Source organism: Zootoca vivipara, chromosome 6 (assembly GCF_965207765.1).
Source record: "Zootoca vivipara chromosome 6, rZooViv2.hap1.1, whole genome shotgun sequence".
Lineage (NCBI taxonomy): Eukaryota > Metazoa > Chordata > Lepidosauria > Squamata > Lacertidae > Zootoca > Zootoca vivipara.
Window position 1 is genome coordinate 91,937,634 of NC_142589.1, and position 16,120 is coordinate 91,953,753.

Genomic DNA, 16,120 nt, shown 5'->3' on the forward strand with positions numbered 1-16,120 from the left:
ACGGGATAAAAACCTATACGGGAGACTGCCGGGAAACGGTAGGAAAAAAGGGGGTTTCCCGGCGAATACGGGATACTTGGCAGCTATGGTCCTTGCCCCATCCGTGTCCCCCTACCTGGCGGCCGCTGCGGAAGGAGTAGACGTGGTAGAGGACAGGGATGAGCTTCTGCTCCAGTCCCGGGTTCAAGAGGTTGCTCTCCATCTTCAGCACCTGCACCAGCAGCTCCACCAGGTGCAAGCCCAGCTGCACGAGAAGCGCGTGGGGCCAGGGGTGCTCCTTGCACACCAGCGCAGGGCTGCAGCCGTGCTCGGCCGCCAGCTTCTCCCAGTACTCGCGAGGCAGGTAACCGTCCAGCTGCGGGGAAAGGAAGGGCTCAAAGTTAGAGGCGACTGCTGTCCCAGGTTGTATTTGTTTGTTTGTTATTGCGTGTGTGCGGCCGATGTTTATCGGCGGTGCATGCTCTGGTTATCTCCCGCTTCGACTCCTTCCATGCGCTCTCTGTGGGGCTACCTTGGAAGGTGACTTGGAACCTGCAATTAATCCAGAATGCGGCCGCTAGACTGGGAACTGGAAGCGGCCGCCGAGACCATATAATACCGGTCCTGAAAGACCTACAGTGGCTATCAGGACATTTCCAAGCACAATTCAAAGTGTTGGTGCTGACCTTGAAAGCCCTAAATGGCCTTGGCCCAGTATACCTGAAGGAGCGTTTCGATCCCCATCGTCCAGCCTTCCACTGAGTCCACTGAGGTCCAGCTCCGAGGGAGGGCCTTCTGGCGGTTCCCTGCCTGCGAGAAGTGAAGTAACAGGGAACCAGGCCGAGGGCCTTCTTGGTAGTGGCACCCACCCTGTGGAACGCCCTCCCATCAGATGTCAAGGAAATAAACAACTGACTTTTAGAAGACATCTGAAGGAAGTTCATGGAAGTTTTTTAATGTTTGGTGTTTTATGGTGTTCTAAATATTCTGTTGGGAGACGCCCAGAGTGGCTGGGGAAGCCCAGCCAGATGGGTGGGGTGTAAATAATAAATTGTTGTTGTTGTTGTTGGAAATTATTCCAGCAGACGAAAACATTCCATTAAATGTAAGCCGTAACACTACAAAACAAAACTGTAAGATGAACACTGAGAGTCTATGTTACAGGGCTGGATATTTTCTTAGGCTGGATTATGACTGGGAGAGACTCGGGTTCGAATCCCCGCTCGGCCGTGAAGCTTTCACCAGGCGACCTTTGGCCAGTCGCTCACTCTCAGCCCAACCTACCTTCCAGGGTTGTCGTGAGGGCAAAAAGGGAAAGAGGAGAACCATGTGTCTTGGGAGGGGAGGCGGGATATAAATGTCACGGAAAGGAAGGAAGGAATTTGGAAGACTTGGTTGAGCAAGACCGGCGGCGTGTAGGCGCCGGCGCTTACCTGAGTGTCCTTTGCGAGCAGCTGCACATATTTGTCGTATAGCCTCTGGATCTTCTCCACCAAGTTGCTCCTGGATTTCTTCTTCAGGATGAACTTGCTGTAGACTTTGGAGCCCAGTTCCTTCGCTAGGACCAGGAGAGACTCCCCTTGCGGCGACATGTTGTTGAGGCTCTGGAGGAGAAAGGAGGTTATTGCTTTATTTATTGAATTTACATACCGGTTCACAGAATAAAACCCCAGATATAAAACCACAAAATGCATAATAAAAATAAAATCGACAACCCAATAACCCCCACCACCACCAAAAACACATTTTAAAAGGGCAGAGGGTGTAAATCAGGTCAACCAAAGGCCTGGTTAAAAAGGAACCTTTTTTGCCTGGCGCCTAAAGGTGTGTAATGAAGGCGCCAAGCGAACTTCCCTGGGGAGAGCATTCCAGAGACAGGGAGCCACTGCAGAGAAGGCCCCGTTCTCGTGTTCCCACTCTCCAGACCTCTCAAGGAGGAGGCAAACGAAGGAGGGCCTCAGAAGGTGATCTCAGGGTCCGGGTAGGTTCATATGGAAAGAGGCGGTCCTTGAGGTGTTGCGGTCCTGAGTTGTTTAAGGTTTTATAGGCCAAAACCAGCACTTTGAATTGGGCCTGGAAATTAATTGGCAGCCAGTGCAGTCGGACCAGGATTGGGGTAATATGTTCAAACTGTAACATGTTCAAACGGTGAGCAACCTGGCCACTGAATTCTGCACCGGCTGAAGTTTCCGAACCGTCTTCAAAGGCAGCCCTACGTCTAACGCATTGCAGTAATCTAACCTTGAGGTTACCAGAGCATAGACAACAGGAGTTAGGCCACCCCTGTCCAGATAGGGGTGTAGCTGGGCCACTAGCCGAAGATGATGGAAGGCACTCCAGGCCAATGAGGCCACCTGAGCCTCGAGCTATAGGAGTAAATTAAGTTTTGATAGATGAAACTGTGAGCTGAGAGGGTTAATAGCTCAGCAAATCATCCTGGATCACGGGGTCCTGTGATGTGCCCATGTAAACAGGAAGTACCTGTGTGTGCTATTGTATTTTTTTCTGTTATATGAGAATGCTGTATATGTTTATTGTATTCTGTTCGTGTCGCAGCTTCCAGCCGAGATGAACTCACTAGGCTGAGCTGCCCTAAGCAATAAATCTTTGTTTTAAGGAGTGAGTTATTTCACAGGCACAGAAAGTCGGATGAAGCTTTCGCTGCTACGGAATGTGATCTGAACTTGGGAGGAAAAGTTTCTGGGTTTTTGAAACAGAGGCTCGACATTTGTGACGGAGCGTACTGGGCGAGTATTTTTGCAATGTCTGCTACGCAGCTAAAAAATTTTGCAGGCAGATTTCTCTGCTATCTTTCTGTCTCACAAAGCTGTGTTATCGATAATTAGCCAATTACGGACTATTATCTCAATAGAAACAACGGAATACCGAATGGCTTAGCAGTTGATGTAAAATACGCAGGGATTTACGTTACGAAAAATGAACCGTGTAAAGAGTAGAAGGGAAGTCGTTGATATTTTAAGGTTGTTTAAAAGAATATTCTAACAAGGCAGGAAATTGAATAAAAATTATGGGGGGGGGGGATACCCTCTTACCCGCATGAGGATGTCCACGTATTCTTCGTCTTTCAGCACGCAGAGGAAGGGGTAGAGGTTTAGTTTCCCCGATTTCCGTTGTGCCATGTGCAACTTGGACTCTTGCAGGCTCTGGAGGAGAGATGCGTGCCAGCGGCTGCGGAGGACGGACAGCAGGCTCCGCTGTGCATGAGCAAAACCATAAAGAAAGCTCCATCATCGTCATCGTCACAACCATGGGGCATTAAGCGGCATATTCCCAGGGCTGCGGAGAGAGGAGGGTAGGCGGCCTGCCGCTTTGGGGCACTGTAGCAGCAAGCCGGCCGCAAACTACAACTCCAATCAGCCCCTGCCCAAGACAAATGTTTAAAGACGGAGAGCAGGAAGGAATGGGCTTTGGCACAACAAGGTGCTAGATCTCAAGGTTTCTCCCTCCCGGCTAATCTCCACCAGTAGCTGGCATCATGGCAGGGTGGATTATCGATTTAAATCAAATCGATTTAAATCACAATTTAAATCACTAGTCAGTAAGACTTGGTTTCAATCGTGTGTGTTTTTACAGAAAGACTCATTCTTGCTGGTATCATCTTAATATTTACAACCAGATGAAGATTTTTGTTTTTGGAATAATAAATCTTCAGAGTAGTTTTTACAGTTGCATCAAAAAATTACTGATTTGGTTATCCAATTAGAAATACACAGACAGCTAATTATGAAATCACTGTGAGGTTTAGTAAGTTAACTGTTTAGATTCGGGCAACTTTTCTGCTGTACTTTATTGAAAAGGGAAAGATGATTATTTCCTTAATAACAATTTAAACAATTCATTAAACTAAAGGAATAACATTATAGCATATGTAATCATGTTTGTTAACTGATGTGGTCAAACTTTTTTTAAAAAAAACCCACACAACTTAGACTGAGTTTTAGCACACATGAAAAACTTAAAACAAATCCTTATTTTCTGATGATTAGCCTTTGGACTATAATGTAACTTAACGAGAAAATCTTTAGAAAGAATTTTCCTCCAAAAATTTAAATGGGAAAAAAATCCAATTTAAATAAAAAAATCCATTTTTAAATAAATATTATTTAAAATATGAATGAATATAAATAATTGATTTTTATCCACCCAGGCTTCCACACTTCTGCTCCAGATCACCCGACCATTTGGCACAACAAGGTGCTAGATCTGGTGGTTCTCCCCCCCCCCCCGGGCTAAGCTCTGCTGGTAGCTTGCAACATGGCCTACCAGAACAAGCCCGGGTCTTTTTCTTCCTTAGGATACCCTGGTTTAGTCAGAAGAGGACTGAGGGGCCTCCCCAGTTTCAACCTGCCCCCCTTGCCAAAATGTTCTCAGTTTTAATTTCCCTCTCTTTCATTCTTTTTTAATATTTGTTTTATTCTTATTATTTTATTTTGACAAAGCAGAGACATCACCTTGTCAACAAAGGTCCATATAGTTAAAGCTATGGTTTTCCCAGTAGTGATGTATGGAAGTGAGAGCTGGACCATAAAGAAGGCTGATTGACAAAGAATGGATGCTTTTGAATTTTGGTGCTGGAGGAGACTCTTGAGAGTCCCATGGACTGCAAGAAGATCAAACCTATCCATACTTAAGGAAATCAGCCCTGAGTGCTCACTGGAAGGACAGATCCTGAAGCTGAGGCTCCAAGACTTGGGCCACCTCATGAGAAGAGAAGACTCCCTGGAAAAGACCCTGATGTTGGGAAAGATTGAGGGCACTAGGAGAAGGGGACGACAGAGGACGAGATGGTTGGACAGTGTTCTCGAAGCTACGAACATGAGTTTGACCAAACTGCGGGAGGCAGTGGAAGACAGGAGTGCCTGGCGTGCTATGGTCCATGGGGTCACAAAGAGTCGGGCACAACTAAACAACAACAAAAACCATAAATAAATAAGAATAAAAATGTGTACCCCACCACCGAGACCATTCCATGGTAAGTATCCAACCTTACAAAATACCAACACTGTTTGACCCCCCCTTCCGTTTTAACGGTTCAAATTCTTTCCCCTCTCTCGTCGTCTTTTACCGCATTACTGGCCTCCTCCGTCAAGGGCTTGGCTGCCTCCACGGAGTCGATGGTGACCATGTCTGACGCCTCCATCTCCAGCTGCTTCCTGAACTGGTCCCTAAACTCTTGCGCCGTGAAATCGAGCTTGGGATAGGAGACGGGCTTCCCCTGGGGCAAAAAAGAAAAGGAGGCGGGGTTGGGCAGGGCTCCAAGGGGGGCCCGGAGGCGTTTGGCACAGATGAGTGCCGCTCAGCAGTCGAGGGGCATTGAGGCAGCAGAGTCCTCTCCTGTCTGTGTTCCTTATCCCCTTCGTTTACTAACCTCTGGGGCTGGAGGATCCACTGTTTGGGGGGACAGGCAGGTGTGGAGGACTCCCTGGTCCTGAATGGGGTAACCGTACCCCCGAAGGACCAGGTGTGCAGCCTGGGAGTAATTTTGGACTCACAGCTGTCCATGGAGGCGCAGGTCAATTCTGTGTCCAGGGCAGCTGTCTACCAGCACCATCTGGTACACAGGATGAGATCCTCCCTGCCCGTAAACTGTCTCACCAGAGTGGTACATGCTCTGGCTGTCTCTCGCTTGGACTACTGCAATTTGCTTTACGTGGGGCTTCCTTTGAAGGTGACCCAGAAACTACAACTAATCCAGAATGTGGCAGCTGGACTGGGGACTGGGAGCGGCCACCGGGACCATAGAACACAGGTCTTGAAAGACCTACATTGGCTCACAGGACATTTCCGAGCACAATTCAAAGTGTTGGTGCTGACCTTGAAAGCCCTAAACGGCCTTGGCCCTGTATTCCTGAAAGAGCGTCTGCACCCTGGGCACCGGGCTCCAGCTCCCAAGGGCCTTCTGGCGGTTCCCTCCCTGTGAGAAGTGAGGTTACAGGGAACCAGGCACAGGGCCTTCTCGGTGGTGGCGCCTGCCCTGTGGAATGCCCTCCCATCAGATGTCAAGGAAATAAATCTGACTTTTAGAAGACATCTGAAGGCAGTCCTGTTTAGGGAAGTTTTTAATGTTGAATGTTTTATCGTGTTTTTAATATTCTGTTGGAAGCCGCCCAGAGTGTCTGGGGAAACCAGTGGGGTATAAGCAATTAGTAGTAGTAGTAGTAGTAGTAGTAGTAGTAGTTATTTAGGCCTGGAAGGGGGAGGGCATCTTCTCAGCTTCAAAAGCAAATTGGGAGTTTATTATTATTATTATTATTACCTTCATGTAGAAGTCCTGGAGTAGGGGAACCGTGCAGATTTCGGGAGGGCGAGGAGGCGGGGGCTGGAAGTCTTCCACAACCATCTGGACGGCTTTCAACACCATCTTCCTCCAGTCTTCCTCGAACCCAGAGTCCTGGAAGAGGTCCTCCACTTGAAAGCCGTCTTCCTTAAACTGCTGAAGGCATCTGTGGAGGTCGGGGTGGTGGTGCCGGGAGAGGAGGGAACGGCAGAGAAAGAGACTTGGGGGTCAGCAGGGTCCGAAGACAGCGGCCCCCTCCCATTCCCCTTGCGGAGACCCGTCGTTACCGACTACCAAACAACGGCTATCAAAATTATATAGCTTTGGCTGAGACGGCAAAGTTGACATGCTTATAACTAAGAGAGAAATCACCGCTGGCAATTTATGAATGATTGGAAACCCCTTCTGGACTTTATGCACAGTAAGGAAAATGAACTTGTGGTAACAGGGTTTGAAGACTGGGGGGGTGGGGGGTGGAGTTGGTTTATGGGAAATGGAGAAGTGAATGTTATTATTCAAGTCCCCCATGTATCTCCTGGCACAAGCACTAACCCCCCTCCTCCTTCTACAGGAGTAGGGATGACAGAGAAGCTTGCTAATCCCATTGGCTTGCGCAGCGTGACGACACCCTGCATTTCTATGTCTATAGAAAGATATCTGTATATCACGTTTTCTCTCAAGGAGCTCAAGATGGTGTACGTGGCCCCCTTCAGTCAACTGCACACCTGTCAGGTAGGTTAGGTGGAGAGGCGGTGACCGGCCCCCCAATGCCCCCCCCCATCCCTGAAAGCTTCATGGCCATAGTGGGGGAGTCAAACCCTGGTCTCCCGAGTCCTAGTCCTCATTTAATCCGGTAGGTGGGTTAGGTTGAGAGTGTCGACTGGCCCAAGGTCACCCAGTGAGCTTCATGGCAGAGTGGGGATTCGAACCCAGGCCACAGCCCAACGCTCTAACCACTGCATCACTGCTGTCGCTGAGTAAGAAGGGACCAATGAGAAGAGTAACACCTGGAGATGATGTTGTGAGACGCCCCGTGCTGCCCCATGCAAGCGAGCGCAATGGCGTAAGAGTCCGCGTTGGGCCTCAAGCCAACTTCCTCGAGGAGGTGGAAGAGTTTGCCAACCTGTGTCAGGAGGCCCTAAGGGGAGAAAGAAAGGACAGGTGACTCAAACCAGGACCAGGACTTGTTGCTTATCTGCATTCGAGGCAGATGTTTTCTGCTGAGCTACAAAGCCCTTCACTTCGAGTGAATTCTTCCAACCAACTCCTTGCATGAGAAGTGTGAGCCTGTTACTCGTCTGAGATCATTTGCGTAGCACTAAGCTATATGGCAGGGGTCAGCAAACTTTTTCAGCAGGGGGTCGGTCCACTGTCCCTCAGACCTTATGGAAGGGCCAAACTATATTTTGAAGGGGGGGGGATGAACGAATTCCTATGCCCCACAAATAACCCAGAGATGCATTTTAAATAAAAGGACACATTCTACTCATGTAAAAACACACTGGTTCCCAGACCATCCGTGGGCCGATTGAGAAGGCGATTGGGCCAGATCCTGCCCCTGGGCCTTAGTTTGCCTACCCATGCTATATGGTTTTAGCATTGTGTTAGAACCGGTCCATTGTCTTCCTAATTGCTCATTAATTTTACAAAATTGTGCGTTTCATATTTTCCTTTTTCCGTCTGAAAACCGTCGAGACGGCACGATGGTTTTCTGATTTAAGCAAAGTTTTAAAAAAACCACCATTGCATTAAAATTTAAAATCCACGAATGAGTCATGAAATGTGAAATATTTCTGTAATGTTCTGCATTGGCCCAAACAGTATAGAGTGGTACCTCAGTTCTCGAACGTGTCCATTGACGAACGTTTCAGAACTCGAACGCAGAACACCCAGAAGTAAACGCTTCCGTTTTCAAACACATTTCGGAAGTCGAATGGCTTCTGCTGAGTGCTTTTTCTCAATTGAATTTGCAGACTGCCCTTTGTGCTTTGGTTTTTGAACGTTTCGGAAATCGAACGGTCTTCCAGAACGGATTACGTTCGAAAGCCAAAGGTACCAATGTATAAAATAATCTCTTGATCAGCTACTTTGCAAGGCCAAACTCCGGAGCGATCTGCACTACCCAGGGTGGATTTGATTTAAATCAAATCGATTTAAATCAAATCGATTTAAATCACTAGTCAGTAAGACTTGATTTAAATTACTAGTCAGTAAGGCTTGATTTAAATCTCTCTCTTTTTTAACAGAATGACTCATTCTTGCTGGTATAATCTTAATATTTACAAGCAGAGGAAGGCTTCATTTTTGGAATCATAAATTTTCAGATTAGTTTTTACAGTTCTATCAAAAATTACTCATTTGCTTATACAGTGGTACCTCGACTTCCGAAGGTTTCGACTTACAAAGTGGGCAAATTCGGAAGTCTTTTCGCCCCACGCGCGTTCTGCGCCTGTGCAGAAGCGGCGTGCGGGGTCTGCACATGTGCAAAGCGCAAAATCGCGGTTCGCGCATGCGCAAAATGGACGCTTCGACATCCAAAGGTTTCGACTTACAAAGAACACCGCGAAACGGATCGCCTTTGTAAGTCGAGGCACCACTGTACTATTAGAAATACATAGACAGATAATAATAATAATAATAATAATAATAATAATAATAATAACAACAACAACAACAATTTATTATTTATACCCCGCCCATCTGGCCGGGTTCCCCCAGCCACTCTGGGCGGCTTCCAACAAAACACCAAAATACAGAAATCCATCAAACATTAAAAGCTTCCCTAAACAGGGCTGCCTTAAGATGCCTTCTAAAGGTCTGGTAATTGTTCTCTTTGACCTCTGGTGGGAGGGCATTCCACAGGGTGGGTGCCACTACCGAGAAGGCCCTCTGCCTGGTTCCCTGTAACTTGGCTTCTCGCAGCGAGGGAACCGCCAGAAGGTCCTTGGCGCTGGACCTCAGTGTCCGGGCAGAACGATGGGCAGAATGATTATGCAATCATTGTGAGGTTTAACAAGTTAACTATTTATATTTGGACAACTTTTCTGCTGTACTTTATTGGAAGGAGAAAAATAATCATTTCCTTAATAACAGTTTAAACAATTTATTTGACTAAAGGAATAACATTATAGCATATGTAATCATGTTTGTTAACTGATGTGGTCAAACTTTTTTTTAAAACCACACAACTTAGACTGAGTTTTAGCACACATGAAAAACTTAAAACAAAGCCTTATTTCCTGATGAATAGCCTTTGGACTATAATGTAACTTAAAGAGAAAATTTTTACAAAGATTTTTCCCAAACAAAGCATTTTATTTTAAAAATCTGATTCAAACCAAAAAAATCCAATTTAAATCAAAAAGATCCGATTTTATTTTTATTTTTAAAAAATAATAATTGATTTTTATCCACACTGGCACAACCTCTGCAAGAAGGGATGCAAATCTCCTTACCTTCTTAGCGTACCCTTGCATAACGAGATTGTACATTCGGATGTCAAGCCGCTTCCTCCGGGCATGGGAGCGGTGATAGAACATCAGGCACTTGTGGGCCCTCTCGGGCTGACCGAGAAAGAGGCAGGCGTCCAGATAGGACAAAATGCTCAGCTTGACGTTCATGTGCCGGTTCTCGTCTTCATCGTCCAGGGGCGGTGTCCCCTCGGCGGTGTCCCAGACCCGAAAGGGCTCCCCCGATTCCTCGCAGCTCCCGGAAGGATCTCGAGACTGCGTCCCAACCGAGACTTTGGCCATCCTGTTCGGCTGGCCGTCGTTGGCCATGCTGGACTGCTGCGCATTAGACGCTCGCCCCTTGAGCTTCGCCCGGGTTTCTTTAGCGGGAGACCTCAGGGAGAAAGCCTCGTCTTTTGCGCCACGCCCAATCCATTCCATGCCGGGCCGGGCCACGTCACCCGGGACGGCAGCTGAGAGTTTGGCCTCCAGTTTCAGAAGACGTTTGTGCTTCATCGACTTCTCCTTCTTCAACTTCTCGATCCAGCGGCTAGGCTGGGTCTTTTCCTCGCGTTTCAGGGCACTCTCGTTCCGGGCCGAGCTGGCAGCGGCCGTTTTCCGTGGGGCGGGAGGGAGGGAGCCGAACTTGCGCAGGCGAGGACATTGGACCTCGCTGATCGCCGCCTCTGATACATTTTCGGCCTTCAGCTGCTGCACTCTCGCCTCCAGCACTGCAGGGGAGTAAAGGAAAGGAAGAGCTAAATCGTCGGGTAACGCGGCACGCCGAGTTAAAGAAAACATCTCTAAATACTACGGAATAAGTTGCGGAAAATGAGTGTGTCCGCACTACAACCCCCAGACAAATAACATCTGGGATGAAAACGCATCACTTTGATGGCGGGGTTGTAATCAATTGAGTGCATATTTTTGCTGATGGTGGGAGACTGTGTTCTAGTCAAAAAGTTTTGGAATTAGGTTTATAGTCAAACAGGTACACCTCGGTTTTCGAAAGTCTCCATTTTCGAACATTTTGTTCTTTGAACACCATAAACCAGGAAGTAAATGCTTCCGTTTCCGAACTCGCCTCGGAAGTCGAACATGACACACGACTTCCGTATTGAGTTTTCCCGTATTAAGACTTCCGTACTGAGTTTTCGGTTTTCGGACATTTCAGAACTCAAACGGTCTTCCGGAACGGATTATGTTCAAAAACCGAGGTACCGCTGTATTGCCAAACAACGGGTTGTACGTTGCCCTAAGTCAGCGGTTCTCAAACTTTATTCTCTGGGCCACAATTTCAGAATACAAATTTGCGAGTTGCCACACCATTATTATTATTTATTGTTAAGAAATAAATTGGAGAACGACAAGAACAACTCCCAGCAGTGCTTGATCTGTAACACAAAACACGACAACTTTATAATATTATCATGGGACACCCAGAAAGTATAAAGCAATGCGTCTATATAAGAACATGAATCATTCCCAAAATATAATACAGATTGTACTTGAATTTTGCCACCACACTTCCTTTCCTGCTACACCAGTAGTGTCCAAACTTTTTTCAAAGAGGGCCAGATTTGATGAAGTGAAGGGCCGTGAGTTGTTGACCTTTTTAGGATTTTACCCCGGGAGATAAAGTGCCACAGGGGCCAGATTAAACCGACCAGCAGGCCGGATTAGGCCCCTGAAACGGACTTTGGACATGCCTATGCTACACCCTTTGAGAACTACTGCCCTAAGGCGATGTTGTAAAATATTTTTTGATGAAGACCACGCCATTATAAAAGCATGCCAGCCCTTTTTCAAATAAGCAATTGGGATATTGCCGTTTCCAATGTTCCAGTTAGGATCGGGAAACTCTGGAGAGCCAATTTTCATTTTAGAAAATTCAGTGCTTAGTGTGTTGCTCATTTGCTAAGCAAAGGAACCCAATGCTTTCACCAGAGAGAGAGAGAGAGATCAGAGGGGCATCTTCTAAGAGTGTTTGCTTAGCCACACAAATGTTAAGGATTTTCTTTAGTTGTTCTCTGTAAGCCGCCTTGAGACCTTGTCTGGGGAAAAAGTTGGGGTATGAATAAATGTATAATAATAATAATTTAAGCTTCCTCAATAGAACTGGTTAAATAGGGAGGGTTTAATAATAGTAATAGTAATAATAATATGCTTACCTTCCAACAACTCTACTTGCTCACACACCCATCTTTTTCTGGCTTCTTCCTTCGCCCTGGCCGAGGAATAATTCCTCACTCTGGTCCAAAGGCTCTCTGAAACACAACAGAAAGGGTGAGCATTAACGGGGGAGAATCTTGAAGGAAAAAAGTGGGAGGGGGCCCCCAAACCAGAAAGAGGAGAGAATGAGTCCGCTTCCCACCATACCGCAAACTACAAAGTTTAATTCCCACCCTTGTTTTGGGGGCTACGGGGTGGCGGATAAGAGTGAGACCTCCTGTTAAGAAATACAAAGGCCCAAACAAAATGAAGGAAAAGGGATGGATTCAGTCCCGTGGTTAAGGGGCAATGAAGCAACTGTAAAGGGGGAAAGGGTTTCATCATCCTCTGCAAATTACAAGACAGAGAAGGCTTCACACACACGTATAGGGTTGGCACCTGTCCGGTACAATACAGAAATGTCCTGTATTTCAGTATAAAATGCAACGCATCCTGTGTTGATACAGTTTTGTGCATTATTATTATTATTTGAATTTATATACCGCCCTATACCCAGGCGTCTCAGGGCAGTTCACAGATGTGTTTTGGATCTTCTCTCTTTTTTTCTTACTTCTCTCTCTCTGTAGGCCAAGTTAGGGATCCTCTGCAAATACATGTGTGCGAAAGGCCACACATTTAGGCAGAGACGGATTTACAAATCCATGTGTGCATTTGTGTGCGACGGATTCCAGAGGGACCGCCCTGTTGGGCTGTAACAGATTGCAAATGGATTGCTTTGAAGTCACTTCAGCACCTGATTTGGCGGGGGGGGGGGATCAATCGCAACACACACCTCAACCACCCCCTGCTCTGTATTTTGCCCGAACAAAGGTGGCAAGCCTACATAATGCCATAAATCTCCCTCAGTCGGGGGGGGGGGCAGTGTGGATGGGATTTCGGCCCCCTCCTAAAGGACCTCCACCCCACATTTCAATTCCCCCATTCTTTAGGGTGGACTGAGTTGGGTTGAGACTCATCCTTGAATCCTGACAAGCCAGAAGTACTGTTTTGGGGGGACAGGGGGTGAGCTGGTGTAGAGGTCCTGAATGGGGTGACTGTGCCCCTGAAGGACCAGGTGCGCAGCCTGGGAGTCATTTTGGACTCACAGCTGTCCATGGAGGCACAGGTCAATTCTGTGTCCAGGGCAGCCGTTTATCAGCTCCATCTGGTACAGAGGATGAGACCCTCGCTGCCCGCAGACTGTCTCACCAGAGTGGTGCATGCTCTGGTTATCTCCCGCTTGGACTACAGCCATGCGCTCTACATGGGGCTATCTTTGAAGGTGACCCAGAAATGACAACTAATCCAGAATGTGGCAGCTAGACTGGTGACTGGGGTCAACCCCCGAGACCATATAACACTGGTCCTGAAAGACCTACATTGGTCTTTTCCCAGGATGTTTCCGAGCATAATTCAAAGTGTTGGTGCTGACCTTTAAAGCTCTAAGTGGCCTCAGCCCAGTATACCTGAAGGAACGTCTCCACCCCCATCACTCAGCCTGGAGATGGAGATCCACCTCCAAGGGCCTTCTGGCGGTTCCCTCACTGCGAGAAGCGGGGTTACAGGGAACCAGGCAGAGGGCCTTCTCAGTGGTGGCGCCCGCCCTGTGGAACACCCTCCCATCAGATGTCAAAGAGATAAATAGCTACCTGACATTTAGAAGACACCTGAAGGCAGCCCTGTTCAGGGAAGTTTTTAATGTGTGACATTTTAATGTATTTTAAATCTTTGTTGGAAGCCGCCCGGAGTGGCTGGGGAAACCCAGCAAGTTGGGCGGGGTACAAATAATAAATAATAATAATATATTATTATTATTATTATTATTATTATTATTATTATTATTATCCCGCCCCCCGCCCCCATATGGTAAGAAGGGTCCAACCCCCTCCCCTCCAATATGCAATTATGGGTAGGGGGGCTTCACTCTCTCCATTCGGGGGAGCCCCTGAAAGAAAGAGCGTCAAGGCTGAATTAGATCCAGCCCTCCCACTGAAGACCCCACCCCTTCCCATATTATAGGAGGGGATAGGGCCCCAGCCCCCTCCCCAATTTTTTTGGGGGGGTGTTTGTAGGGGGAGGGGCTGCCTGATTCCCCCCTGCCCCTCCCCACACCACCTGTTGAACTGCCTACCTGTGCCCCGCAGCAGCAGCGCCCCCTGCAGCTTCAACATGGACATGCCCCCTCCTAAGTCCCGCTCATCTCAGCTCCCACCAAGACCACATTGGCTGGTCCCAACTGCGCAGGCGCGGCGTTGCTCCTCCTCCTCCTCCTCCTCTCCTCCTCCCCCTCCTCCACCACCCCGCCAGCCAATAGGCATCCCGCTTTGCGCAGCCGGGTAAGCTGGAGAGGGTTGCGCGCGCGGGTGGAAAACTATGACTCCCAGGAGGCATTGCGGGGGGAGGCGCATGCCGCAGGGAGCAGCGTGGTCGTCAGAGCTAAAAAGGGCGGGGAAAGGAAGAGGGGTCTAGCGATATGTGTGTGTCGGTGATTTCCGGGATCGCGTTTTAGAACATACGTAGAGAGAGATATTGAGAGATAAAGAGGTATTTTGATTTTGGGGTTTAGCTCTCCTTTTCATTTCCCTTTGATTATTATTTAATTATTTCATTTCATTTCTATACCGCTTCATATTTTTTTTAAGAAAAACCTCAAAGCGGTTTACGAAATATTAAAACATCAATAAAACAATCTGAAGGAAGTCAAATACAGAGTATGCAGTCAAAACAATATAGTTAACATAAAACTAAAATATTATCTTAAAGATTTCAAAAATTTCAGAGTATCTGACGAAGTGTGTATTACACACGAAAGCTCATGCCTTGAAAGCTGCTATTTAATCTTTAAGGTGCCACTGGAATTATTATTTTTTTAAAAAATTCATCTTTCATCTTGTTATTTATTATTTCTAAATAAAACATTGCAAAAGGAGGTCAACTACAGAATACATATTTAACACGAACTAAGTTAGCAATAAATAAATAAATAAATAAATAAACATTGATAAGTTAAGTCAAATATAAAATGCACATTTAAAACAGCATAATTAACAAGAGTAAAATATCATAAGCATTACACAGATTATTATTATCATTATGGGTAGCAGGCTTCAGTCTCCGTTATTATTATTAGTAGTAGTATTATTAGTATTATTGGTAGGGGGCTTCACTCTCCATTATTATTACAGTGGAACCTCGGTTTATGAATTCGGTTTACGAACACCGCAGACCCATCTGGAACGGATTAATTCACTTTCCATTACTTTCAATGGGAAAGTTCGCTTCAGTTTATGAACGCTTCAGTTTATGAACAGACTTCTGGAACCAATTGTGTTCATAAGCCAAGGTACCACTGCATTATTATTATTATTATTATTATTATTATTATTTTATTTATACGTCACCCTTCTGGCTGGGTTTCCCCACTCACTCTGATCCGCTGACAGCATATCTAAAAACATAATGAAAACATCAAGCATTAAAAACCTCCCCAAACAGGGCTGCCTTCAGATGTCAATATATTTCCATTGATTAGCTCGACGGAGGTCGGCCAGCCTGTCAGAGATTATTTGGCTGTGATTCCTGCATTGCAAGGGGTCAGGCAAGGGGACCACTGGGGGGGGGGTCCCACCGAACTCCTGTTTTATTATTATTTATATCCCATTAAGAGAATTAAAAGAATTTCAGAAAATAAAGCAGTGAAGGAAGCATACCTCGTTTTATTTACGACACAGCAGAATCCTTATAACAAGGCCAAATGTGCAAATCCCGAGGTCGGCGCAGTAATAATATTCAAGAGTGTGGCTATGATCTCATGGCTTGCAGTGTAGCCCAGTCCTCATTTTATTGCAGGTTGCAGGGAGTAAAGCAGGGGCTGAAAGTGGCTTACAACAGCCCTGCAGTGCAGGCCCAGTGATAAAATTCAAGGTGCAGGGAGAGTCAGGCCAAGGCTGAGAGAACAGCGCAACAGCCCTGTGAGGTAGTCCAGTGTTTTATTAATTAATTAATTAATTTGACAAAACTGATGAATTTGATACAGCGATAATGGGTTTTCAGTCTGTCATTTACACCTCCAGTGCCCCATGACTGCTGCCCGCCTGTCTCTTAGTGCCCCCCCAAGGAAATCCCCCCACTTGTATATGAAAACATGACTATTGCATTATTATTTGTTCATTTTCTGTTAATT

The 16,120-nt window shown here is 46.6% G+C and overlaps 1 protein-coding gene across 2 annotated transcripts in view; it reads right to left on the bottom strand.

Annotated features, from left to right (window-relative positions):
• POLRMT (RNA polymerase mitochondrial) overlaps positions 1-14,181 on the bottom strand; it is a 44,862-nt gene extending 30,681 nt beyond the window's left edge. For both annotated transcript variants that reach the window (XM_088673040.1, XM_060275334.2), the window contains exons 1-9: positions 14,069-14,181; positions 11,898-11,993; positions 9,733-10,457; positions 7,285-7,415; positions 6,257-6,443; positions 5,066-5,215; positions 3,033-3,194; positions 1,413-1,583; positions 116-355 (exon numbers count right to left, since the gene is read on the bottom strand). In XM_088673040.1, coding sequence (XP_088529166.1) covers positions 116-355; positions 1,413-1,583; positions 3,033-3,194; positions 5,066-5,215; positions 6,257-6,443; positions 7,285-7,415; positions 9,733-10,457; positions 11,898-11,993; positions 14,069-14,114 — 1,908 coding nt within the window. In that variant the 5' untranslated portion in view covers positions 14,115-14,181. The remainder of the gene's footprint in view (positions 1-115; positions 356-1,412; positions 1,584-3,032; positions 3,195-5,065; positions 5,216-6,256; positions 6,444-7,284; positions 7,416-9,732; positions 10,458-11,897; positions 11,994-14,068) is intronic.
• Between the last annotated feature and the right edge of the window lie 1,939 nt (positions 14,182-16,120).